Here is a 27408-nt window from a genome sequence, read left to right on the forward strand (position 1 = left end):
CCAGCTCCGAGAATGAACTTTGTAAGCAAACTAAGAATGAACACAAAACATCACTTGTGCATGGATCCAACATAATTAATTGATATGATTGTGTCTCATGCTTCCCCCTTCATTTCCCAGCAACAGTGGTAGATTGTTTAAGACAACAGATATTTAGAATCCAGAGGACTCCCCGCAACACACTGTAACAGTATTTAAGCTCAGAAGAACAGCAGCTGTGAAATACTCAGGTGCTGCTATTATGAACAGATTGGATTGCGGAGCAGAAACAGTTTTTAAAACTGCTGTTTAACAACCTAAGGGCAGGTCTACACTACAGCCGCGGTAACTCGACCTAAGGTACATTGACTTCGTTGCATAGCATCTGTCAACTTACCGTGGTAGTGTAGATATAGCCTAAGTATTCCCTATCACAAGTGTGAACATTCATCTATGATTAGCATTGTGGTAGGGCTTAAAGGTCCCAGTTATGGACCAGAACCCACTGTGCTAGGCCCTGTGCAAACGCAGGAGAGAGATGGTTCCTGCGCCAAACAGCTTACAATCTCTACTGGCCAGCAGGACACAAATATGAATCCTCGATATACCAGCCAAGAAAGGAATCAGAAAAGTTAATATTTGTATCAAAGCAGCATCTAGCAGTCCCAATCTAGATCAATACTCCAAAGTGATAAGTGCTGTATGTACAGACAGTATGGGGCATGGGCTAAGCTTATATCTAAATCAACAAGACAAAAGAATTACTATTCACATTTTACAGATGGAGACACCCAGAGATGGATAAACTCAAAACTATGCAGAGGCCTGGGACAGAGGCAGGAATTGAACCCAGATCTCCTGGGTCTCAGTGCCATGCCTTAACCACAGTGCCATCCTTCTCTCAATGGCTTAGTTTAGACCCATCCAGCAAAGGTCTGGCTTCACACCAAGCTCTGAAAACTAACAAATGTAGGCTCTGATCAAATAATGCCATACCCAAGAAGGTAACAAATGCATGCCTAGAGACTTGCCAATGGTAGGATCTCAGCTGAACCATGATGGTACATGGCAAGACCTGCCCAAATAAAAAGGAAGACACCTAATATTTAGCTGGAATTAGCTCATGTAACTTAGATCTAACCTGGCAAAGTCTGTTACCTTGCATGCCTTTAAACACCCATGTCCTGGTGAGACATGAAGCCTGCTCGTGTCCCCCTCAGCTGGCAACAAAGAGCCATTATGACAAGCTACTAGAAAGAATCACACACTGAAGAGGGGATAGCGATGCCAGGGTCTTGTCTATAATGGGGTACTGTCCAGCTCTTCCCTCTGGAAGGCCTGCCAAGGGCTGCTGCCACCACTGCTGTTTCACCAGCCAGAAACCCAGTGACTGGGAAAATAGACTCCAACAATACCTGTAGTCACTGCACTATTTCTACTGATCTCCCAAAGTCCAAAAGTGCCCCCTTCACTGGGATGGGAATTATCACCAGACATAAGTTAAAGGGGCAACATCACATATTGAAGGCCTGAGCACAGAAAAGTGTCTTATCTACATCAGAATGTCTTTACCATACAATCTTTGTGTGGACGTTCTTATTCCTGTACCAGAGAGCCTTTTATTGTTTTAGCTTATGTTACTTGGGAAGGGGTTTAAGATATACTGAAAAAAGCCACTCTTCCACCAAAATAAGGGGAAGGGAAAATTTATACCATTATAACCAGTGTAACTTTCCCAACCAGACATGGCCTAGAGAGAACTCTCTCCCCTCTGTGATTCTCTGGCTAAATTCCATCCCATTACTCTTACTAATACCCTCTTGTACCACCTATGATACGCTTTGGTCAAATGTAAGTTATTCGGCTCAAAACAGGGGTAACAGAGTGAGCTTTTCTGACCTATGTTATGTAGAAGGTCAGCCTAGCTAATCCCTTTTGACCTTTAAGGGTATGGCTTGAGAGTTAATATAGGCTCTTCTCTGGGTGTCTGAGGTTAGTGGTGCTTTCAGCCTGGGCTGGCTGGCCCAGCTACAGATGTTGGTTAAAGCCCAGGTTCCCTTTTCATTCAGGCTGGTAACTTTCCCACTTTGCAGCAAAGACACAAGCTAAGTCACTCAAGTGCTGGTAATCCAATGCCTTCCCTCAGTTCCCCCATGTGCCCAGGAGGACAGACTAGTTCTCCCAGAATTCAGTGGGAAAGAATCAGAGCTACTCAGCTCACCGCAACACAAAGAACCATGGGATACGCCCCCAGAAGTCCTAATGACAAATACAAGAAAGTGTAGCAACAATGAGCACACAGCAACAAGGATAGGGCTTTGCAGTGGCTGCTCACACCAGGGATAGTTTAATGCAGGTGTTCAGAGCTAGAGGTCAATCACCCATGCTAACTGCAGTGAACATATACTCTAGTCTATGAATCTCAAGTAACTCCTCCCTCCCTTTTGGCATTTACACCTAATACATATACTCCACATCAGCTCCAAGATCCATCCTTCCATCCCCACAGCTGGATCTCTTGGTCAAGCCCTGATGTCCGGTCTCAACTATTGCAGAAACCGACACTCATCACCCCTCGCCAGCCAATACAAAGAGGCAGCTGCTAAAGCCATCTCCCTTGTCTGTCAATTTGGTCACATCACTCTCCTCACTGAATCCCTCCACTGGCTTTTGTTACAGTAACCCCAGCACTTAGCTCATAAATAGCACTTTTCATCAATGCATCTCAAAGTGTTTTACAAGGGAGGCAAGAACCATTATCCCCATTTTACAGATGAGAGAAGTGACTTGCTCAAAGTCAACAAGCAGGCCAGTGACAGAGCCAGGAACAGAAGTCATGTTTCCCGAGTCCCAGACCAGCGCTCTATCCACTAGGCCACATTGGATCCCTTGGTACTTGGTCACCTCCTTTAAGGTTTATGTAACTTAGCCCTTCCCTAGTTGAGATTCACATCCCCCTCCACCTGCCAACATTCCTACCCTTATGTGCCCCACAGAGTCATCTCTGTGCCCTCTAAGCGTGGATATGTTCTGGAATGTTGAGCCATAAGGGCTAAACCCCCTTCATTATAGTGGATCTTCATGATACATATATAAAATTCCCTTCTTTTGTTCCCCTTCCCACACCTTTATCAGCCCTTAGACTCTGAGTGACTCTAACAGGGACTGACCACTCTTGTATGTCAGAAAGTACTTAGACTAGTGGTAGTCAATAGGCAGACCGCGGTCCAAATCCAGACTGCCAGATGCTTTTGAACAGACCTGAAAATCTTTTTATTTACTTATTATCATTACTTTTTCTTTTTATATAATTATTTCCTCCGGAGTCTGGACCTTGACGATACCGTGACAAAAAATAATTGACTACCCCCGACTTAGACTGTGGACAGTATCACAAAGAACGAGAATTTTATACCCTCACTATCACCTCTCCAAACTATACACACTAATGTTAAGTATTACTGAGCAAAGATTTGGTTCTACAGCCAGAAACGCACGAGTCCCATTCAAACTAGCGTCATACAGGACAGCACATTTCCCCATGGCAAAGAACAGTGAGAGCTTATGTAGCAGTTTAATCTTCAAAGTGCTTTACAATCATTAACTAATTAAGCATGTAAGACTCCAGCAAGACAGGTAGATATAATCGCCCTTTTACAGATGGGGAGGCAAGGAATCGACTTCCTCAAGGCCACAGAGTGAATAAATCTGTGACAGAGCTGGGATTAGAATTCAGACCACTGGAGCTAAATCATGCAGGCAGACGATGAATAAAGAATACAAGGCGGATTCTAGAACACTTTGTAATTATACAGTACTTCCAAAGAGGATCTTCAAATTGCTTAAAAGTTCCTCCCTTTTTAGGTTAGTTTACCACCATTTTACAGAGTGGTGGACTGAAATTAATTTAGGTTTCTTCCTTTCTCTTCTCAAACCAAAGATGAAACAGACAATCCTTGGTAGAGCCAGGAACATGAGCCAGGAGTCCTGACTCCCAGTCCCCAGCCTGGACCACTCGATAACACTCACAAGTAGCCAGAAGAAACAGCATGAGCTATGGATGTAGACTGCAGTGGTTCTCAAACTTTTGTACTAGTGGCCCCTTTCACACAGCAAGCCTCTGAGTGCGACCCCCCTCCCTTATAAATTAAAAACACTTTTTTATATATTTAACACCATTTTAAATGCTGGAGGCAAAGCAGAGTTTAGGGTCGAGGCTGACAGTTTGTGACTCCATGTAATAATCTCATGACCCCCTGAGGGGTCCCGACCCCCAGTTTGAGAACCCCTGATATACAGTTTCCTGTGAAATGCATTTCCAGCAAATTTTTAAAACGTGCAGTTAATTTACCTAGGGACGCCGTGGAGTCTCCATTACTTGAAGTCTTTAAATCAGGATTGGCTGTCTTTCTAAAAGCTATGCTCTAACTCAAACAAAAATTATGGGCTGGATGCAGGAATCATTGGGTGAGGTTCTATGGCCTGTGTTATGCAGGATGTCATATTAGGTTATCATAGTGATCCCTTCTGGCCTTTAAATCCATGACTTACCAGGGAAGCTGAAATTCACAAGACTCTAGGCAGGCCTTTACATTTTGATTTGGGACTTCAACCATCTGAGGTCTGGTCACTCAAAAGAACAAGTGCTCTTGAGAGCCTTCTATTCCTCTTCAGACACTCAGATGGTGCCAGGCAGGGTAAAGAGACAGGCTACAGAGAAGCTGTTGAGATAATCTCTGTCAGCTATAACAGGGAAGGGAGCTACTGAAAACATTTTGCAAATAAACCTACCTGGCTACAGGGAAGAGAAAGGCAATGTGCTTTTAGACCTTAAAATAGCAACAGTGTTCATTCTCAAACTTCCACTGGGGACTACAGCAGTAGCTACTCAGAGCAGCAGTTGTTCCCGAGACAGGAAAGGGGTTATTGCTATCAGAACACAAGTCTTTAGCCCAGCTGGTTTAACAAGTCAATTCAAAAATCTCTTCGTTAAAGACCCTGAACTATAGCCAACTACCTGGGTGAAATCAGCTCTTGTGGACATGGAGTTCACAGGAACCATTCTGCCCCATAGCAAGTATAGAACTGTGGAATGGGAACACAAGGGAAGCAATTGAAGCTCCAATGGTTGGAAACTAGGACAGGGCAGAGCACTGGAATATATATTTCAGAGATCGATCCCATCACTGGTATCTCAAGGTGGTGGAGGAGGGATATGGGTGATGTACTCTAATAGGGCTTTTCTGTCTCACCCAGTTAGGATTCCAAAATGGAATGGATGTGTGGCTTCAAACTCAGTGGAACTGGCTTTTTATTGTTAATCTGCAGAACAAACCCTTCTTACTCAATGCAGAGCTTCACTTATATGATCAGCAAGAACTCCATGGCCACAAGGATGAAGTTACAGCAGGTATGAGTACAAGGACCACTTGCAGGAAGGACCAGCACGAGGGGGAAATATGGGCCAGTGATTAAGGTACCAGCCTCGGACTTGTGAGACCTCAGTTCAAGTGCTCTGCTCGACCACAAACTTTGAGCATTGGCCTGCTAAACCCAGGGTTGTGAGTTCAATCCTTGAGGGGGCCACTTAGGGATCTGGGGCAAAATCAGTACTTGGTCCAGCTAGTGAAGGCAGGGTGCTGGACTCGATGACCTTTTAAGGTCCCTTCCAGTTCTAGGAGACAGGATATCTCCACTGCAGGGCTAATAGCACTGCACTGCCATTGTGAAGATAAATACAGTAAAGATGGTAAAGCACCGACATATTAAGGGGCCAGGTAAGTACCTGAGAGTGATTTTGGAGTTTCTTGGTTCAATGGTAGTTTCCAGGGCAAGTTGCTTTAGTTGTGAATTTCTAGTAATGCAGCCTCTTTTAGACACAGCCAGTCACTGTCTACAGAGCTCTGAAGCCAATGAGGCAAACCTGAACAGAAAGCTTCATAATGGTACCACACCATAAGGCACATCACACTAGCCCAATTGTCTATATTGCCCAAGCTAGAAACCCAGGCTCTCATTTCCACAGGAGCCTCAGTTAATTGCAAGTGCTCCAGCAATTTACAAGGGAACTACAGTTGTTGCATCTTCCCAGAGTAGCCTTATGACAGATAATAATACCCAGCTCTTATCTGCTGATGAAAAGCATTAGATCTCAAAGCACTTCACAAATTTGGGATGTATCATCATCCTCATTTTACAGCTGGGGAAACTGAGGCACAGAGAGGGGAAGGGATTTGCCCAAGGTCACCCTGCAGGCCAGGGGCAGAGCCAGGAAGAGGAGCCAGGTCTCCTGAGTCCTAGTCCAGTGCTCTACCCATACTACCTAATAAGACAGGAAGGACGATATTTTCCATTACATGACAGCGACGTCAGGAACAGTTCTCTTTTTCTGTATCCCTGTGCTTGCACCTCAAGCAGACTACCAACTGAATCTGTGCCTGTGTTTGGATAGATTTGTGAAGACCAAAGAAATTGCCAGACTGGATCATACCCAAGGTCCATCTATCCCAGGATCCTGTCTTCAACAGCAGCTAGCACCAGATGCTTCAGAGAAAGGTATGAGAACCAGACAGTGGGCAGATGTAGGTTAACTTGTCCCCCACATAGGTTTCATCCTAGTCGCAAACAAAGATTGAAACGTAAGGTTTAATATCCCTTAAACCAGAATTTTTTCCAATTAACTGTAACACCCTGGATATTCTTGAGATCCATTTAAATATCCAATCTCTTTTGGTACTGGCCTCAATGATGCCGTGTGACAGCAGAGACCAAGTCTCAAACTAATACTAAAGCCAAAAGAAGCAGGTGCTAATGGAAGCTTAAACCCATTTTGCTAGTGTTCAGGTTATTTCATTTCATAATTGCAGAAACGACTGTATGTTTGATCTTTTTCCTAGACACACAATCCAGGGGGCACGCGCACGCACACACAGAGCAGCCTTGGAAAGCAAACTGGGAAAGTAACAGAACATCCCATACAAATGACAGCCCCATTCTCAGAGCAAAGGAAGTTTAAGATGGATAATGTACAGGAGACGCTCACTAAACAAAAAGAGCCCCTGTAAACAGAATAGCCAGCCAATCAATTCAGGTAGATCAACTCAAAGTACATTTAGACATGACAGTTCCTTCCCTCGACACAGTTCAGCTATTGCACAACCTGGTGCTGTTTGCAAGTGTTTGGCTTCCTGATAAATATGAAATGCAGCACTCCAAAAACAGTGCCACTAATGCTTGGAAGTCCAGTTGCTTCAAAGACTGAGCTTTTGACCAAAAGCTTCTCATACCAAGCCAGTAGTTTTTCCTCTCTCTCAATTGTTAAAGTTATCAAGGGAAGAAGGCAGAATTCAAGGAAACACAGAGCTAAGGATCAGCCATGGGGGAAGTTCATGAAAACACAATGCCATTAGAGAAATGCTTTCCATGGGAACATCAGAATGACTAGCTTAATTTGCAATTCAAGGCACTTCCATTTAAGAAACACCTAGTCTTTTTTAGCTTCCATACAGCCAAACATGTACAACCCACCACCCCCACCTAACAAATGTATCCAGACATTTTGAGTTTCATTTTAGATTGAAAAATAAAAAAGGACAAGCAATGTGCTTATCTGACATTAATCAGAATCTGAGTCACAGATGAGGCGATATAGAGCAACTTTCTCAGCTTAGTGTAACCAGAAGGTTAACAGAAAGGATTGGGAGTCAGGACTCAGGACTCCTGGGTTCTATTCCCAGCTTTTTCCACTCACTTGCTACAATGATGTCTTCCAGTGTGAGGCTGTGGTAATTAGAGGGTTTGGGTGGTATTTCTGGTATGTTTGCTCCCTATACTTAGAATATGTTACTGCTCTTAATCTAAATCAAACAGTTTCAAACTTATTTTTAAATGGGGGGGGGGGTGGACCATACCATTTTTGTCTCAAGGGCATCACACAGATCTCCTTCCCAGTCTCAAATATTCCTGCAACGCTATGGCAACTGCTAACATGGAAGACTCATGTTAGGGGAATATTTAACATGCTCTTATCTTCTTTCAGCAAGAAGAGGGAGCTCCATGCAACACATGGATTTCTCACAGACTGCTAGTGGGCATGCCATGGGACACAGTGAGGAACCAGTGTTCTAAGCTAAGTCAAATGTAACTTGATATTACAGAGATAGAGAACTTATAAATGCTTGTCAGAATATTGTACAAGCCAGATAACATCTTTACGCTTTATCGTTTGCATTATAGTAGCACCCAGAGGGTGCAACTGAGATCAGAGGCCTATTGTGCTAAGTGCTGTGCAGACAGTGGGGAAACTGAGTCATGGAAATGACGCGACTTGCCTAGTGTCAAAGGGTTGGCAGAAAGGAAGGATGGTCCAGTGGTTATGGTGCTAGCCTGGGACCCAAGAGACCTGGGTTCAACTCCCTGTTCTGTTACTGACCTGCCCAAGGTCACACAGGGACTCTCAGTCTCTGTGCTTCAGCTCTCCATCTGTCAAATTAGGATACCATCTCCCTTATAGGAATGTTGTAAGAATAAGTACAGTCAAGACTGTGAGGTGCTCAGATACTATAAGCACCTTACAAAGCCAGCAATCAAACACAGATCTCCAGAGTCCCAGCCCACAAAGCAATCCTGTCTCTGCTTCAGTTCAGCCATCTGCAAAAGACTATAGTGGTACATCCCTTCCTCACAAGCAGGTCACGTGGCTTAACTAACTAGTGTCTGTAAAACAGAGACACGGCACTGGAGAAAGGCAGGGTATTTGTTAGGTGCTGCTCCCACGGTCTTCACCGTTGGCTTTATTTGTAGTCACTGCTGGTACAGGAAGTTCCCATCTACCAAGCACAAATCACCATTGAGCACCAACTAGTACAGGGACATCAGCTCTTACCAAGACCAGCCTAACCGGTTGAGCAAGCATTACCCTACTCTTTAGCCTCCAAGTAGGGAGGAAAGGGTGATTTAATAGCCCAGAAAAAAGCTCTGCAGCTGGGACTCCCCCACCCCCCACTACCACCATCATGTGACTGTTAAGTAACAGGATGATATTTTACCCATTACACTTCTTCATAAAACAAGGAAACAGAACAGACAGTTGGGGTTCATAAGGAAGTTTCATTTGTTTCTGTCCCCAGGAATTTATCACATGAAATGTCAGGGATAATAAGGGGAGAGAAAAAATAGCAATACTGTATTAGAAAACTGCCAGCAGAAGAAAGACATCTGCAGATATAGCTCCCAGCAGGAATTAAGAAACCCAGGACTGGAAGAGACAGTAGGAAAAATATCAGTTTTGCTTGATACATGTAGTAGGCAGTGTGTCTAACAGTTAGCTCAAGACTCCTGGGTTCTATGCCTCACTCGGCTACTGACTCTTTGGCTGTCTCTTAGGCGGTGTCTACACTAGACTACTGGTATAGTTTAGTGTGGGTACAATTATATCACCATAAAGATGCCTTATTCCCCTTCCAGTATAGGAAAAGCTATAACAGTAGAAGGCATCTTTATACCAGTATAACCCACATTAGCATTTGCACCATTTTAACGATCAGAAAAAAAGTTACACCACTAAGGGTATGTCTACACCGTCCACGTTACAGTGCGGCAGTGCTATGACATGGGCATTGTAGACACATTATTGCCAGGGAAGAGCTCTCCCAGCAATTAAAAAAAAAAAAAAAAAAAAACACACACCCCAAACTGCGCTCCTGGCGATAAAGCACTGTCTATACTGGCACTTTTCAGTGCTAAAACTTTTGTCACACGGTGTGTGTGTGTGTGTGTGTGTGTGTTTTCACACCTCTGAACTACTACAGTTTTAGCGCTGAAAATGACAGTGTAGACACAGCCTACCTAACAGTAAGTGCAAGCTCTTTGGAGTAGAGCCCTGCGCGGATACAAAATGTGTGAGCACATCGATCTGCAAACATAATCTGCAGATATCCCCAGATATAAAACGGATATCCATAGATTTGCAGGGCTCTACTTTGGGGCAAGAGCCCGTCTTCCTACATGACGGTGAAGCACCTACCATGCCTTGGGGCCATGCATCAATAGGAGTCTGGGCTGCAGTTAACTTCACAATTTACGCTCACCTCACACCATGGGAAATCACCATAGCTTGGATCTCCTAACAAAGAAAAAAACAGCAACTACACACACACTGCATCAGCACGCCTTAGAATCCAAACACTGCCGCCTTTGCTGGGAAGTAGCAGTTAGGCCAGTGTTTCTCAACCTGGGGGGTCGAGAGACAGGTTTAGGAAGGGTTACAAGCAGGGCTGGCATTAAGGGGTAGAAAGCAGGGCAATTGCCTGGGGCCCCCTGTCAAAGGGGGCCCCACAAAGCTAATTTACATGTTTCAGCATGGGGCTGAAGCCCAAAGCTCAGAGCTTACGGTGTGTGGGGGGGTATAGTCACAATTTTTTCTAGCAGGAAGTAATGATCTATTTTTTCCCTTTTTCTTTTTAAATCCAAAGGGAGTCACCAGCATAAAAAGGTTGAGAAACACTGAGTTAGGCCTTCCCACTCATGAGAACCAGGCAGTACCAATTACAGTATTTCCACTTAGCTCATCATCAGTCTCACAGTGGCGTTTTGGTCTGTTGGGTTTTAATACCTCCTTGCAGCTAATATAATCCTGAAAGTTGGACTTCCCCAGTTGGGAAGCCAACCTGAAGAATAAAACTTAAGGCAGAGAGAAGTGGGAAGTACATCACATAGGGAGGTTGCTCTGGGTCTCAGAAGCTGGACTTCTGCTCCAGTTGAGACCTCTGCTCTCAGCTACGCTGCACCATTCTGCACCATTAGCATGTGGCAAAAAGTGCAGAAGGAACATTTTTAAGCTGTAAAAACAACACGGATAGGGCCAGAGGTCCTCATTCAAAAAACAGGCAATAAAAGCCAAAGATTTCACAATTTTCTGCATCCGCCACACTATGCAGCTATATATTTTAAAATATTGTTAATTCCAACCGATGTAGGTATACGTGTAAGATGCACTTCCTGGGAGATTACTGAAATCCCTGCAATAGGGAGGCATTCTCTGTCAGTGGGTGCATTGGGAGGGTTAAGAGATGCATACGATTTCACAAAGTAGGATGTGAAAACAGCCTGGTCAAACAAGGTAATACAGTGCAACCCCTGTTTATCTGAAATGTTTCTGGGACAGCAAAAGCATTTGGATAATTGAGAGAGTTAGCCAATTCATGTGGAGGGTGAGGGTGGACAGAGACCCTGAGAAAAGGGAGTTTTGTGTTAGAGGAAACAGTGTAATACTGAGCTGTACATGTAGAAATGTTTACTTCGAGGACGAAATAGACGTCAGTTTTGATGGTCCAGACGCCTGAAATACTCATCCACAATGTTCTAGATAACAGAAATTACAACACTTCCTGTTTTTAACCTCAAAATAGTTGACTCTACCTTGAAAGCAAGAGGCGCTCAAGCTAAATTTTCCACCTAAAACAGTTTTTCAGATAAGGCCCACCTCAGTTTTGATCACAAAAAGCCACCATCACACAACAAAGTGAACTTCGGCAAAGCGTTGCTCTTCAGTTTAGATGATCAGTTTAGGATGGCTTATAGTTCTCTGCTCAAGAGAAACCAAGGGTGGAAATGGTACAAGTCGTGGAGGTCAGGATTTAGCTGAGTTGGCAGAGCTGCATGGAAAAGGATTCCATACAAACCCCCTACCCTGCGCTCTGATGCTGTTATCTTCTTAAAAGCACAAGAGGACTCCAAAGTGAAAAAGCAGCAAGAGATGGAGATACACTATAGTTTGCCTTCCTTGGTTTCAGTTCTCTGACACATCTCCACAACTCCCTCTTAACACTGCCAGAGATAAATTCTTATTTTATTGATAATTCAGATTACTGCCAACTCTCCAGTCTTCCAGTTTTAACGGAAGCAGATAACTGAAATCTTGGCTCTGAATTGTGTTCTGCTTTTGCCTTTCTTTATTATGCACCACAATAGTCTACTTGCAACCCCCCCCCCCCACCCCAAAAGAAAACAGGGAAGGACATAGCTAAAGAAGCCTAGATAATTGAGAGCCAGTCCAAAGTGTCAGAGTCAGAGATCTGAATTCTCATTATCCAGCCATACACACAGGGATAAGGGAAGCAGAAGCTTTATTTTTATGCTTCAGCAATTTAAAGTTGAGGCAGCTGAAGAGAGATCATGGAAACAGCTTTAGATCAATCATGCTTAAATGTCAGCCAAATTTAGTTATTTTGAAGAAATTGTTAAGAACACAAAATGAATGAATGTTATGAGACCAGTTAATAGAAACAGAGGGAGCCTCTCCCCATTTTGAAGTCGCATGCCTGCTCATTTAAAGGCACCTACGAAGAAAAGTCTATTAATTCTAAGGAGCACGAGGGAACGCAGTGAGACCATGTCCAACTTCATCCCTGTTGTAACTCCACTGACATAAGGCATGGATTAGTAGTCAAAGGGTTCAGCTAGGGCCCTCTTGACCACACGATGCACAAATGTATGTACAGTACACAATTCCACACCTCCCTGTGCTTCATTAGCAGGGAGGACACAACCGCATAGTGGTCTCTGGACTGGGAGGGAAGCCCATTTTTTAAATACCCTTTTTTTTTTGGACAAGGATAAGGGGAAGATTAAGTAGCACATGGCTGCTACAGTGCATCCACCATTAAGAATGAATCAGACTTCATGGAACGAAGGCTGTTATTAGAACAGAAGTCCAAGACCTTTCAGACTGCCCGGTCACCCCCTTGCCAGGCCTATCTAATACAGCACGTGTGTGCAGGTAGTTATCCTACCCATTAAATCAGTTAGCAAGTCACACAGGGTATTGTCCTGCAATGATTCTCAGCACCCCACCTCTCCCTTAATGAATCACGTTCAAACAGATCCTCTCCTTGTTTACAAAAAAAAAGAGAGAGTCAGGTATAACACAAAGCAATGAATAATTACCCTCTGCTATTATACAACCTGCCTCAACTGTACTCTTGAAAGAATACTCTTTACAAATAAGGTCAAAAACCACCTTTTGATTCCCCCTTATGCAATTAAACAGAACACTTCAACGGATCCTGGCTGCACAGCCAGACCCTTCTTTTCTCCACAAATCAACTCCAAAAAAAAAAAAAAAAAATCACTGATTGTGGGAAGCTCCCATCTACAGCAGGTCTCAACTCACAAAGACCAGAGAGAGAAAAAAAAAGAGGTTAGATTGGTGCATTCTTATGAGCTGTTTCCTAAATTCAGCTTGGGGAGGCAATTTGCTCACTAGTTGTCACCTCTCACAAACACACCCCTGAAAGAGCAAACCACCACCACCTCACAAAGCATCTTGAGCTGCATCAAATGAATGAGGCACTTGAGACAGAGGTAACCCCTTGGGTCTGAGCCCTAATAAGGGCATAGGGAGATACTCAGTGAGCATGGAAGTGGGATCTTCCATCCCTGAGAAACCCAAGGAAGGACTAGATGTGATATGGAACAGCAGAGAAGGCAAGGAGATTCAGAGCAGGGGGCCATTTCCCTTGCCCGGTCAAAGCCCCCATCATTCATCATGGATTGATGAGGCAATTAATCTGTGGGAGAGGAAGAAGAGATGGAAATGCTCCCTGCTCCAAACTGCTCATACACACCATAGGGGATGGATCAATCCACAGCCCTCTCCTTCCCTTTTCAGGGAGATTGTGTTGAGGGTGGGACATTAAGGGGGCACAGAGCCACTCCTGCATCATCACTCATTGGCCTTTGGATATAAGAACTAGAGAGAGAGCTCTCTCATTCCTGCAGCATGCCTCTCTTTCACCATGGGAGCATTACAGGGTTCTACAAGTGTCCCTGCACCCACTCTAGGGTGGGGGGGATTAGGAAGATACACAGGGGTCTACAGATCTGTGCACAGAGCAGACCTATAGTAGTCTCTCCCTTACCAGTCTCCATACCTCATTCACCAGGGACAGCAGCTAGTGATGAAGTACTGGGGTCATGGGTACACATACAGGGGTTATCTCTGACCTGCACCACCTCCCTTCCGTTCTGTTCACCATGGAACAGTAGAGTATGGGAGACATCTATGGAGCTCCTGGGTGGTGGATATTTAGGCACATGTAGGAGATTCTGTACGAGTCCCCTGTCTTCCTGCTCCACATCCCCCAGCACAGGGAGGGAGGGGGAGGGGGGCAGGTGGATACGTAAGGACCCAAGAAGGGTGCATATCGATCTATGGAGAAGAGTCAGGCTCCCACCCCTCACTTTAACATAGGAAGCATGGGGCAGAGATCTATAGGAGACGGCGTATTACCCACTCCATAGCACTGCTTGCTCTATGTACCCCATACGGTGCAGAGAACCCCTCTCCTGCCCCCCAGCATGCCCTCCCCTCAGTAAAACATGGAATCCCGCCCGGCCGCCCTCCCGTGGGGTAGGAGCCCCCCAGCCCCCTACCTGCTCCGTGTCTCTCTCATTCACGGTGGGGAGGGGGCTCCGGCCGCTGCTCGACATCTTGCCCCCCCCCTTGGCCAGCGGCTCCTGGGGCTCCGGCAGTTCCTGGGACTCAGGCCGGGGCTCTCCTCACACCGCTGGGGGGCGGCCAAGCCACCACCATGGGGGAGCCCCAGGGGGAAGGGGGGACTCAGGGAGCCGGAGGGCGCCGGGGCTCGGACATGGGTCTCCGCCGGGCCGCGGTGAGGGAAGCCCGGCCCGATGGCTCAGGCGAACCCGGGGATGAAGCGCAGGGACCAGGCCGCGCCGCCGGCAACCGGGCGTGCGCGTAGGCGAAGGATGTGCGGAGCCGGGGCTAAGGAGATCCGGAGGCCGAATGCCCCCGGCCAAGCCGCCTTCTCCGCCCCGAGATCCGGCTCCCCTCAGCGCATCTCACACTCACACAGCAGCAGCTCCCAACATGGCCGCCACCGCCGGCCTTCGGCCATTTCCGCCCCCGTCCGGAAACATCCGAGTCACCCGCCAGAGCCAGTTTCCGCCGGTTCCGGAAACACCAGCCCCCTTGCAACCTGCCGCCTCCTCACGGAAACACTCGACTCGCCCTCCCTCACCATCGCCAGCTCCCGCCTCCTTCCGGAAATAACCGAGACGGCGGGCGCAGCCCCTTTCACGGTCGGTCATTTCCGCCTCCTTCCGGAGAAACCCGAAGTTCAACTTCAGGGCAGCGATCGGACATTTCCGGACGATCGCCCGAGAGTACCCGAAGGCTGAAGATCGGCCGTTTCCGGAAAACTTCCCGCCCCCCCGATGCACCCCACGGCAATTTCCGGAAATCAACGAAAATAGCCGAAAAAGCTTCGGTTCTTTCCGCCTTCCCAAGGCGAGTAGTAACCGAGCCCGGGGACGAAAGCAGGCGGAGCCGCCCAGCTTCGGCTATTCCCGCCACTTTCCGTAAATAGGGTCTGAGTTTGCATCTGAAGGGGGTTATTTTCTCGTGAGGAGGAGGGTAGCGGGACGGGGGGGGGGGGGGGGGGGAGAATAAATCACCTGTCCAGGCAACTGGGCGTGCAAATGTGTACACATGGATGCACACCTGGTCGTGCAAACATGCACAAGCGTGCATGCACACCTGGGCACATATACCCACAAGTGCATCTACACAGGCACACATGGTAGGGCTGCAAGCACACACCTCCAAACGCCAGTGCCCAGCCATAGATGTGCATGCATTTCATAGACTCATAGAACTGGAAGGGACCTCGAGAGGTCATCTAGCCCAGTCCCCTGCACTCAGGGCAGTAGTAAGTATGTGACAGGTGTTTGTCCAACCTGCTCTTAAAAATCCCCAATGATGGAGATTCCACAACCTCCCTAGGCAATTTATTCCAGTGCTTAACCAGTGCTTTGCACCCCCATCTAAACCTGCGCCCCCTGGAGACACAAGACCCACCTGCACACACTCCCTCCCGGCCCCATGCACACCCGTGCGTCTCTTCCCTCACGCACCTACAACCAGCCCTCATGGAAACACAGGGTCCCCTTCCCCTCCCAGTGTCCTCCCTCCGTGCGTGGGGGCGCTGGTGCTAACCCCCCCCCCCCCCCCCCCCCCCCCCGCCCCCCCCCCCCGGGGGGGGGGCCGGTGGTCCCCCCCCCCCCCCCCCCCGCCGCCGCGCACGGCGCCGATCGGAAGACTTATTTTCCCATATGCTCAGACCCCGCCTTCTCTGCTACTGCTGCTAGAGTCTCATTACCCAGCTACATGGGCTAGTACAACAACTATCGCTTCGGACTGAAGTGCGCCAGCAGCGGCACCTGCTGGTCAGAGGTCGACCTGCAGTTGGTGGTCCAGCAGCTCATGGCCAGGAGCAAAGGCTGATGCGCTCCGGATGACGCTGGCGCTTGGGGGCGCTCAGAACCCCACTCAGCGTCCTCGAGATGCGATGGGAGCAGGGTGCTGTCAACGACGTCCAGCGCCCCAGTTAGCCCACGAGCACGAGGAATTCGTTGGGGGGGGGGGAGGTGAGCACACACACGCCCTCGCATGACCTGCACACAGCCACAGCTGCATGCACACACACACACACAGTTGCATACATACACATGCACATCTGTGCAAACACACATCTGCTTGCACGGCTATGTGTATGCCCACAGACACTCCTACCCTGAGTCACAGCTGCCTACACACACCTGTGCATCTTGACATGCAAACACATCCACACGATGGCCCAGTTGCATGCACACATTCACACCTACATGCACACACTTGTGCAACATCCCTTCACCCACACACACTCTAGAGCAGCGGTTCTCAAACTGTAGGTCACGATTCCATTTGAATAGGGTCGCCAGAGCTAGCTTAGACTTGCTGGGGCCCAGGTCCGAAGCCAAAACCCAAGCCCCACCACCCGAGGCTGAAGCCGAAGCCTGAGGGTTTCAGCGCTGTGTGATGGGACTCAGGTTACAGGCCCCCCTCTACACCCCAACCCCAGGGCTTCAGCTTTGCGCCCTCCCTACCCCACCCCCTCCTGCCACCCAGATCAGTGGGGCTTAGAGGGCTCAGGCTTCAGTTCCCCCTCCTGGGGCATGTCATAATTTTTATTGTCAGAAGGAGGTCGCAGTGCAATTAAGTTTGAGAACCCCTGCACTAGAGAATGCTCATATACCGCTTGGCCAACATTAGCACAATCAGCATAGACTAGCTGATGCTTGCATTTGTGGATCATTCCAAAATTTGGGTCTCTGTTGGTCTCCCAAACTAAATACCCTGTAAAGAGGGTTGAGATTCCAACCAGAGTGCTAGTGCATAGGGAGCTAACAAGGAAGCAAGTTGAGCTCTTAGTGGGGTGCAGCACCAGGTGCATTATTGAAACTGTTGTGTTCAAAACACACCATGACACATTCCACACTGCAGCAGAGCTACACGCTGACTCTCTGCTTAGCAGCTTGGCACACAGCAGCTAATCAGCAATGGGGGATTCCTGTCTGGGGCCAGCTCCCCGGGGATCCCTACCCAGATTTAATGGGTAACACACCAAGCAAAATTTCCAACCTGCCAGTTGAGGGCCCCAGCATGAACAGAGCTTCATGTCACACCTGAATGTCAGCCCAGAATCACACAGAGTGGGGAACTATTCTATGCAGCTTTATTGTTGTTCTGTGTATCTCAGGATCGTGTGGACCAAAATCAGGGTCCCCATTGTGCCAGAGGCTGCATAGACCCCCAACTGAAATCACAGCCCCATAGTAAAGGCAGCCTGGGCTTAAAATCTAAACAGACAAAGGTTGGGAGGAGTTATGTAGGCCCAAAGAGGGGAGGGCCCTTGCTTGAGGTTAGTGTCAGAGCAGGGAACAGAACCCAAGCACCCTGAGTCCCAGTCTGGTACTCTACCCTCTGGGACACACTATTCTCCATGGCTGTAATTTGCAAGCCTATAGGCAAAAGGACACAGTCACAGCCAGGGCTTGGACCCAAGAGTCCTAGCTCCCAGCAGCCCATGTTTAATTGCAGCTAGGGCTCATTGAGACAGACTGACCTGCTTGGAAGGGGGTTACATTGGCTTTCTGCTCCTCTCCCAAACTCCTGAGTCCTGGGGCTGGTGCCAGGTACAAGGAATGCCGGATAGCAGCCAGCTGGGTGCATGGGGTGGTGCAGAAAATTATCTCCCCCCATCCCTCTGCAGCTTCCAAGGCAGCGGGGAATATGCGATATGGGGGCAGGAGACTACTCCACTCACCCTGCCAGCAGGGGGCAGTGTTGCTCTCCACTAGCAACACCTGCCAAGATTTTAAGGGAACTGGGGAAATGCAGGTCACAAAGGCACCAGTCCCTGTTTACTGGAGGATCAGTTGCAGGATGGCCAGCCAATGGCAAGCAGTGCCCACTGGCTCTATGCCCACCTGACATGTTGGGGCTTGCTCGGGAACAAGGGGCAGGGCTCAGGAGTGACTGGAGTGGGTGATTTATGGCGGTGCAGCAGAGAGAATTGTCCCTGTGCAGAGACGCTGTCCCGATCTATGCCCCACTGCTGCTGCAGGGCATGGAACACACAGCCGCCTGCCATTCCTGTTCACATGAGTGGGGTGCCCCATATAGCTGGGGGCACAGTTTCCCAGGCACCCTCTAACCAGTCAGTTGGCAACAGCAGTTCTTACTAGCAACTGGAGCCTGGAGTGGGGGACAGGGGACAGGTTAGGGGAGAAAAGAGGCACGGGTTGCCTTGGAGGGGGCGCATTGGTGCCCGGGTCCATGGCAGTGCCCAGAGGAAGCGACGCAGCATTCTCCAGTGGCTCCGACACTGGCCCAGGAGACTAGGCTGTGGGAGGGGTGTGGGGTCTAGTGAGTTTGAGCAGGGAGGATGCAGGGCCTGACACAAAGGGGCCTCAGCCTTGGGGCAGGGGGGGTCTGTGTGGCGGTACAGTAACACAGGTGCCAAGTAGCAGAACCATGGCTGATTGAGGAAGGTGGGGAGATTTCTGTGCCAGAGACTGGAGGGTTGAACTAAAAACTCAGTCAGGTGTCAGCAAACAGCATGTGTGTGACTGGCAGGCTGGGCCCAGCAAGGCTGGACTGGAAATGCAAAGGAGGATAATGGAGTGGGGGAAGCTGACCACAGGTAAGGGGTGCAGCAGAAGGAAGCCTAAAGGTGGGGGGGGGCAGCAGAAAGCTGCCCACAGGATGGGGAAGACATCAGAAGGCAGCCCGCAGGAGGAGGGGGGAACACCTAGAGGGGAGCACAAGGCATTTAATGGGCTAGCTGCCAATTGGGGGAAGCAGAAGGCAGCACATAGTCTTGGGGGCAGCAAAAGACAGCCCGCAGCTGGGGGGGAGGAGTGGAAGGGAACCCACAGGCTGGGGGGAGAGTGGAGGGCAGCAGAAGGCAGCCCACAGGCTGTGGTGAGGAGAGGGGAGCGGAAGGGAGCTCGGAGGGTGGGAGGAGAGTGGAGGGCAGCAGAAGGCAGCCCACAGGCTGTGGTGAGGAGAGGGGAGTGGAAGGGAGCTCGGAAGATGGGAGGAGAGTGGAGGTCAGCAGAAGGCAGCCCACAGGCTGTGGTGAGGAGTGGAAGGGAACCTGCAGGCTGGGAGGAGACTGGAGGGCAGCAGAAGGCAGCCGGCAGACTGGGGGGAGGAGAGGGGAGTGTAAGGGAGCTCGGAGGGTGAGGGGCAGCAGAAGGGAACCTACAGGCTGGGGTGAGGAGGGGGGAGTGTAAGGGAACCTGCGGGCTGTGGGGAGGTGGGGGGCTGTGGGTCAGGATCCCCCCCCCAGCTCTGCCTTAGAGTAGGAGTTTCTACCTATAAAGCCCCATGGAGGGCAGGAGGGAGGTGCTGGGGGGGCCAGGTACATGATCAGGTGAGGAAGGCAGGGAGCTACTCTGCCATTAACCCTTCACTGTCTTGTCCCCATCACCCAGCAACCCCCTGGCTGCTGGACTGAGTGCCTGGGTTGCGGGGGGAGGGGAGGGGAGGGGAAAGGGAGGGAGCTGGGACTCAGCTCTCCCAGCTGCAGAGGGGAGTCCTGAGCACCAGCAGTGGAGGGGCGGGGGGCTCTGCAGGGACTATGGGGAGGAGCCATGCCCCCAGTGGAGAACCAGAGCAAATCAATGGCTAAAGCCAAGGCAGGAGCAAGACACCCCACCACCAGCTGGGGGTCATTAGAGGCACCACACACATTTTCTCTCCAACTACATCTGAGCCCTCCAGTTCTGTGCCCCCCAGACTCCCCACACTCCTGTGTCCCTAGACCACTTTCCTCTGAGCCTCTTAACCCCCCAGTACCTCTGCATCCCAAGCCCCTCTACCTCCCAAGGAGGTGGGGGATGCATCCCCTGGGTCCAAGAGGGAGCTGTGGCCAAGGGCACGATGCCCATCATACACATAGCTGCTTGGAGATACGAGGTGGGTCAGGCTGAGGAACCCCGTAGCACTCACAAGGGGTGCTGCTTCCAACAACAGGACTTGTTTAACACCAGGGGGAAGCTGCAGAGTTGAGGGGAAGGAAGGGACCCCCAAGACAGAGGGTACCCTAAAGCAGGTCACACTGAGACACAGGGGTTCCAGGGATCTGTGTTCCTTCTGCCCCCCCAGCAGGACTTTCTCACTCAACCCCCTGGAACCTCGGGAGCATTACTGGGGGGCTGCTACTCACCCTGCTGCACTGTAGGTAGGGGCATCCCCAGGCCCAAGTGTATTCTAGGTAGACTCCCAGGGCTGCCTCCAGGCCCTGTTGCATTATGATTCATAGGGATACCCCCAGGGCTGCTCCTGGGCCCCATTTCATTATAGCTAGAGGCATCCTCAGGCCACACATGGGACCCATTGCATTATGGGTAGAGGCACCCCAGGGCTGTTCATAAGCCCCAGTGCATTATGGACAGGGATAACCCCCATAACTGCTCACACACCAATTGTATTATGGATGGGGCACCCCACAGAACATCTCCCAGGCCCTAATGTATTATGGGCAGAGGTACCCCCACAAGGCTGTTCCCAGCCCTGTTGAATTATGGGTGGGGGCACCCCCTAGGGATGCTTCCAGGTCCCATTGCGTTGTAAAGGATTCACAGGGAGTGTAGCAAGATAAAAAGGGCCCATAATCCCCCTGCCCACTGGGTCGCAGAACTGGCAGGATGTCACCTGTGAATGGGAATCCTCTCCCCTTGGCATGGAAACACACCCACAGCAGAGGGAACGCAGTGCCATCTCCTAGCCAGCAGGGGGCATCCCCCCAGATGACAGGGGACATCGCCCCAGATGACAGGGGTCAAAACAAGATTAAAGAGTCAAGGAGGGGTAGGAACAGGCCATGAGTTACTGCCTACGAGAGGGCCCTACCCCCACTGCAGAGAACTCCATTGGCCCTGGGTGGGACAAAGAGAAGCCCCAGCCCACCCACCACAAACAGAATAAGACCCCCCAAAAATACAACCCCTCCAGGAGACACAGACAGAATTATGGATATGCACTCCACAACTTACCCTAAAGAGGGCATGACTGAGATGGGCTGGGATTTAAGGGCATCGGGTGGGGTGGGAGGTGGGCTGGCATAGCCAGGTGGGGGAATTATGGTTTTCAGTCTCACTCTTCCCTCTGTGATTCCACCCCAAGTCCCAGCCTCCCTGTTCACATGCTCACTGGGCACAAGCTACAGGAGAGATGATTGGATGCAGTGATACACTGAATTGCATCCGTGCAATACGTGAGGATGCTGGGGCTGTGTGTTGCACAAGGGCAGCAATGCACAAGGGCACCACCAGGAGCATGCGAGATCCAGGCACCCGGTGCCCAAGGATGCACTGGGGGAGCAGATGGGAGGCCAGCCTCTCCCACCTTCTTGGCTTGAGTAAGAGGCAATTCCCCCCCCTCCGAGAACACCCCCTCTCTCCACCCACCTGCTTTTGTCTGCCCCCTCAATCCCAGAGCCTTCAAGGCAGGGGGCCCTGATCCACCTCCATCGACCTGCAGACTTCCCCATCCCCCCTTAATTAGGGACGAGCGCTGCTCCTCTTTCCCAGTGCAATTCCTGCCCCCCCCAACATAGGGAAACTCCACAGCCCTCCACCCCCAGACCTCTAGAGCAGGGACCTGCAGTACAGTACATCCTTCTCCCAGTGCATCCCCCCGCCCCCCGCAGCCCCTTCCCCATGGAATCACACACACACTTGGTGCAGGGAATTCTGACCCCTCATCCCAACCCCTACAGCAAGGACTTGCAGTGAGCTCCCCTCCCAGAGCCATTTCTCCCCTCCCCCTGTAGTCCCACCAGTACAATCTCTCCTTCAACACTAACCCAGACCATGTAACTGTGGAGCACCACATGATCTTGGGAACCACGGAAGGATGGAGCTGGGCTGCATGCACCAGAGGGGGGTGTTGATGGGTGGGACCATGTATAGGATGGGGGGACATGCTGAGATACATGACAACATGCCTGTGATCTAATATGCATGGAGGATGTTGACATACACTGGGGATGTGTAACAGACATGAGCACATACATGGAGTTGCTAACATATATGACAACATGCATGGGAATTAACACGCATGGAGGATGCTAACATGAATGACAACATATATGAATTACGCTAACATGAATGGCAGGTGCTAATACATGTGACAGCATACATGAATATGCTATCACGGAGAGAGGGTGCTAACATATATGATAATATGCATGGGAACTAACGTATCTGGAGGATGTTAATATGCATAACAACATACATCAAGTATAACACGTATGGGAGACTAACATGCATGGAGCTGCTAACATTATGACCCAATGCTAATGTGCATGGATGCTAACATGAATGACCACATATATGGAATGGTAGCATGCATGACCATGTGCATGGGGGATACTAACATATCTGAGATTGCTAGTAGCCACAGCAACATGCATGGAGACAGTAATACACGTGGTGTTCTTCACATACATGACAGCAGGCCTGGGGGTGATAAGTCATACACTATGCAAGCAGCGGCGGCTCTATGTTTTTTGTCTCCCCAAGCACGGCAGTCAGGCGGCCTTCGATGGCATGCCTGCGGGCGGTCCACGGTCATGCGGATTCAGCGGCGTTTCTGTGGGTGATCTGCCGGTCCCGAACCCGCTGCCGAATTGCTGCCGAAACCGCGGGACTGGCGGACCTCCCGCAGGCACGCTGCCAAAGGCTGCCTGATTGCCGCCCTCACAGTGACCAGCAGGCCGCCCTCCGCGGCTTGCCGTCCCAGGCACGCGCTTGCTGCGCTGGTGCCTGGAGCCGCCCCTGTATGCAAGTATAGTCTTTCCCCCTTAGATCCATACCTATGCCATGGCTGAGATGCAGCCACCACTGGGGAGGCGTAGCACAGCAAGGGGAGTGGGATTCGGGTCAGGAACACCACGCTAGAATCTTCTCCTGCAAAGCATTCTGGATAATGACATATGTAAATTGTTAACCCTGATGTGCTCAGGGGGAGCTTTAGGCAGGTGGTCTCTGAGGCCAGGTGGGTATGCCCTAGTCAAATTAATAGGGTTATGCGATGGCAGGGGTTAAACCCTGTGTCCTGGCCTAACTCCAGTTTGGATCTTTCTATTGCCACCCACCTCCTTGATTCTTCCTCACTGTGTATCCTTAGGTGTTAAACAGTCCCCGTGACCCATCCCAGAGGCAGCTGCTTCTCAGCACCAGGCAAGGTGTCCCTGTATCAAAAGCCCTTAGCTCTGCCCCACAGGTGGCTGCATCTAAGTGCCTCCCCTTGTGTTGTTACTCTGAATCCCATCCCCTCCTGTGCTGCCTGCTTTAAATCCTGTAGCTGGCACATCCCAGGCTAATGGGCCTTCACAGGGAGTGGTGCTGATGGGTCCCCCGGGGGCAGGTCAGCTGATCACCACCCACACAGTGTCTGTCGATACCCATTAGAGGGCAGGGTGGCAGTAGCACTGTGTCCCAGCTGCATGGCAGCACCTGACTCAAGGCTGGCGTGGGGAGAGCTATCCAGCTGCATGCACCCTCTTCCTTGCATTGCAACCTCTGCAGACGCCAGCTACTGTCCGATCACCCTCCTGCCCCACCCTGTGTGCACATGCCCTGTCCATGTGCTTGAGAAGCAAAGATGCAAGGTAAGGAAGGGCTGTTAGCACCCACTGTGAGCTGGTGTGCACCTTGGCACCTGACATACCAGCTCCCTGCCCCCCCTGCAGGCACCCACCCTCAGATTCCCCCTGTGTGCTTGGTGCCAGCTGGATCATTTCCACTAAGGGTCAGGAAGGAAACTTCCACCAGCACACCTGCAGCACTGGCCTGTCAAACAGGTGCGTTATGGGGGTTGGAGAACCCTAGGTGGGCCCAATGGTCTGTTCCAGGGTGGAGGGGAGGGAGGGATACCAGCTGGATGGGCCCATTGGTCTGATCTGGGGTGGCAGGGAAAGTGAAGGATGCCAGTCTGGATAGGCCCATAAATCTGATCGGGAGTAGATGGGTCACCAATCTAGCTGTATCTACTCCCAGGGCAGGAGTGGATTAGAACCAGCGGAGGGCTGACCGGAAGGGAAGGTTATGAGAGCAGCACACCAGAGGTTGGGAGACAGCAGTGCTATGGGGGGCGAGGGGGATGCTGTCATGGAAGGGGAGGCAGCATTATCATGGGTAGGGTGCTGTGGGTGAGGGGGCAGTTGTGCCATGGGGGAGGCAGTGCTGTGATGGGGGGAGGCAGCGCTGTCACATGGGGAGGGGGACAATGCTCATGCTCTCAGCCTAGCGCAGGGGACAGTATCGATTTTTCTGCTGGGCCTGTTCTGGCTGCAAGGAGATCTGTGGCGTCAGAGATCGACCGGGTAGCGCGTGGGTGGGGCAAGTTGCTTGTCTCAGCAATCTCCCTCCATGTTTGGGGCAAGATGGGGGGAGGGGGGGAATCCAACAGATACCTGCAGGACTGACCCGTCCCCCTATCCTCCTCCCCAGGATTCCCTAAAATAGCACAACCCCTGCAGCATCCCAGTAGGCGCCCCCGCAGGGGCTCCCAGAAGATGCTGCCCCACCACCCCTGTCCGTCTAAGCTGATCCCCTGTATCACATTCCCTGCCCCCTAAGCCACCCAATTCCCTCATCCTTTGGCTGGATCAGAGCCAGCACCCCCTAGAAGGAAAAGACCCCGGATCCCAACTCCCACCCCCAAGTCACTGGTAACACAAGCTGTTCATAGTGTGAGTTAAATAACTGTTGGGTCGTTAAAAATAAGCTTTTACAGCCACTGTTGTCCCCAGTAACAAAGAAGAGCTTACAAGCAAGTTACACAGTGCACGTGAGAAAATAAGTGGGGAGACAAGGGGGCTGAGAGTCAGGACTCCTGGGTTCTGTTTTCAGCTCTGGGAGGGAATTGGAGTCTCACGGTTAGGAGAGGGGGGACTGTGTCTGCACGTTACTCTGCTCCAGCCTCGGAACCCAGGAGTCTTGACTCTAAACCCTTTCTCCCTCGCCCCGCCTTAACCCACTTAGACCCTACTCTGCTGGGAATAGAAATCCCGGAGTGCTGACTCCCATCCCCCCACTCTAACCCACTAGACCCCACTCTCCTCCCAGAGCTGGAGATAGAACCCAGGAGTCCCGACTCCCCAATGGCAGGAGAGACAATCTGATAGAAAGAGAGATAGAGACCCCAGACGTGTTATAATGGTTAGTTCCATTCTCCCCCCGCCCTTCCTGTTTAGCTGTGACAATGGAACAGTCCCAAGAGAATCCCCCTTCCCCCAGCCCACTGCAAAATTATGAAAGAGATTTACAACTCAGCACGGAGCAACCCATTCTGATTGGCTGATGATGACATCATTCCTGGGACCCCAGGAGTGGGATCTCTGTGGATGAGCCCAGCTGGGTAGTGCACAGTGGGTCTGGCCCTGCATCTCTAGGGAGCACCCCTACCACACACACACACACACACACACACACACACACTGCTGGGGCAGCCCAGACACTCAACCACACAGACCCAGCACAGGGCTATAGGGTTGGGGGATCAGCCTGGCCCAGGGTGAGGCTGCGTGTTTGATTGTACATGATACACGCTCACGTTTACATGCACACCCACCCAGCACACATGCACACAACTCATGCCCACACACCCACGTGCTTAAATGCACACACACCCTATACAAATATACACACATATTAGGGAAATCATTCTAACGCTAGGGCTAGGTCTGGAATAGGCTTCCAGGGGGTAAGATAGGTGGCAGGGATTCCACCCCTTTCCCCTCCCCATCCAAGCAATAGGCCTCATTCTGCTCTCCCTCCACCCAGGGACATGATTCTGGAGTCCTTGCAGCACTTCTAGATTTGCGCCTAACCACGGGATCTGGTCCTGGCTCTTTGAACCCAGCAAGGCATCCCAGCGGGCATATATAGTGCCTGGTTCGATGCTTTCCTCCTTGAAATCCCCGAGGAGCCAGAGCTAGGAAAGCCCATTTAGCTCATGGGCATGACAGGACTGTGCTCAACCCTGGTGACTCATAACTTTGGAAAGGCCCCATGGGAGGGTGCACTGGCTCCCACGCCAGCGCCAGCAGCAGGGGGAACGAGGATGCAAGGCAAGCAGTCCTGCAGCGTGACTGCTTCTGAATGAGGGATTCAAAGAGACAGAGCCCCCCCAATGCTGCTGCATGTCAGCTCTAGCAACGGGGCTAGTCTGGGTGGTCTAGGCTGTTGGATTCAGTATGGGAGCAGTTCTGGCTCCATGCTGGGTGCTGCCCCAGACAGATCGGAGCGGCAGGCAGGAGGTCCACCCTAGGGATTTGTGGGATGGGTCCAGAATAGTCTACCACACACACACACACGTGTGTACGTACGTATGTAAGTATAAATCAGTAGGCAATAAAGGAACACTACCTCGGGCTCTAGTTCCCATTGACTCCAGTGGAGCTGTTTACACCAGCTGGAGATCTGGCCTCTGATGTTGTGGTGCCTGAGTCACCCCCACCCCATGACCTCACCAACGAATGGGCAGGCTCCAGCTCAAGACGTTTCTCGTTGAGCCAGTTCCAGGCTGGGCATGTCCCTGCTCAGCTGTGTGTGTCACCCAGTGAGTAACATTCTATGCGGTCACCAGCCACACCTGTGTCAAAGTCCCCTCCCGAGATGCCAGTGGGAGGGAACCCACAGCATTCAAAACAAAGGCACTGAGATGCAAAGACAAAGCTGCCTGTACCAACCCTCCGGAGCATGCTCGGGGGCGGGGGAGCGTGGTATGGTGTTGGTGTGAGAGGCAGCGTGGACTGCAGGGCTTGGGATCGGTTGGTCGTGTACAGTGGGTGTGGCTTGCATGGATTTGGGATTCAGTGGAGGTAGAAAATTAGCATGATGTATTATCATGTGTTAATTCATTAACACATCTGTCACACATCTGCACTCTTACATGCTTAACACATACAGACAAATATGCACATATACATATCCTGTGCATGCATGCATGACCCCATGCTTGCCCCATGCACACGTGTGTATGCATGCAGACATGTGAATTCCTAGGCA

The 27408-nt window shown here is 50.6% G+C and overlaps 1 protein-coding gene across 8 annotated transcripts in view; it reads right to left on the reverse strand.

Annotated features, from left to right (window-relative positions):
* Positions 1–14913, reverse strand: part of MARK2 (microtubule affinity regulating kinase 2) — a 105146-nt gene extending 90233 nt beyond the window's left edge. For all 8 annotated transcript variants that reach the window (XM_034775520.1, XM_034775519.1, XM_034775515.1 and 5 more), the window contains exon 1: positions 14413–14913. In XM_034775520.1, the coding sequence (XP_034631411.1) occupies positions 14413–14469 (57 nt within the window). In that variant the 5' untranslated portion in view covers positions 14470–14913. The remainder of the gene's footprint in view (positions 1–14412) is intronic.
* Between the last annotated feature and the right edge of the window lie 12495 nt (positions 14914–27408).

This window comes from Trachemys scripta, chromosome 7, assembly GCF_013100865.1.
Source record: "Trachemys scripta elegans isolate TJP31775 chromosome 7, CAS_Tse_1.0, whole genome shotgun sequence".
Classification (NCBI taxonomy): Eukaryota; Metazoa; Chordata; order Testudines; family Emydidae; genus Trachemys; species Trachemys scripta.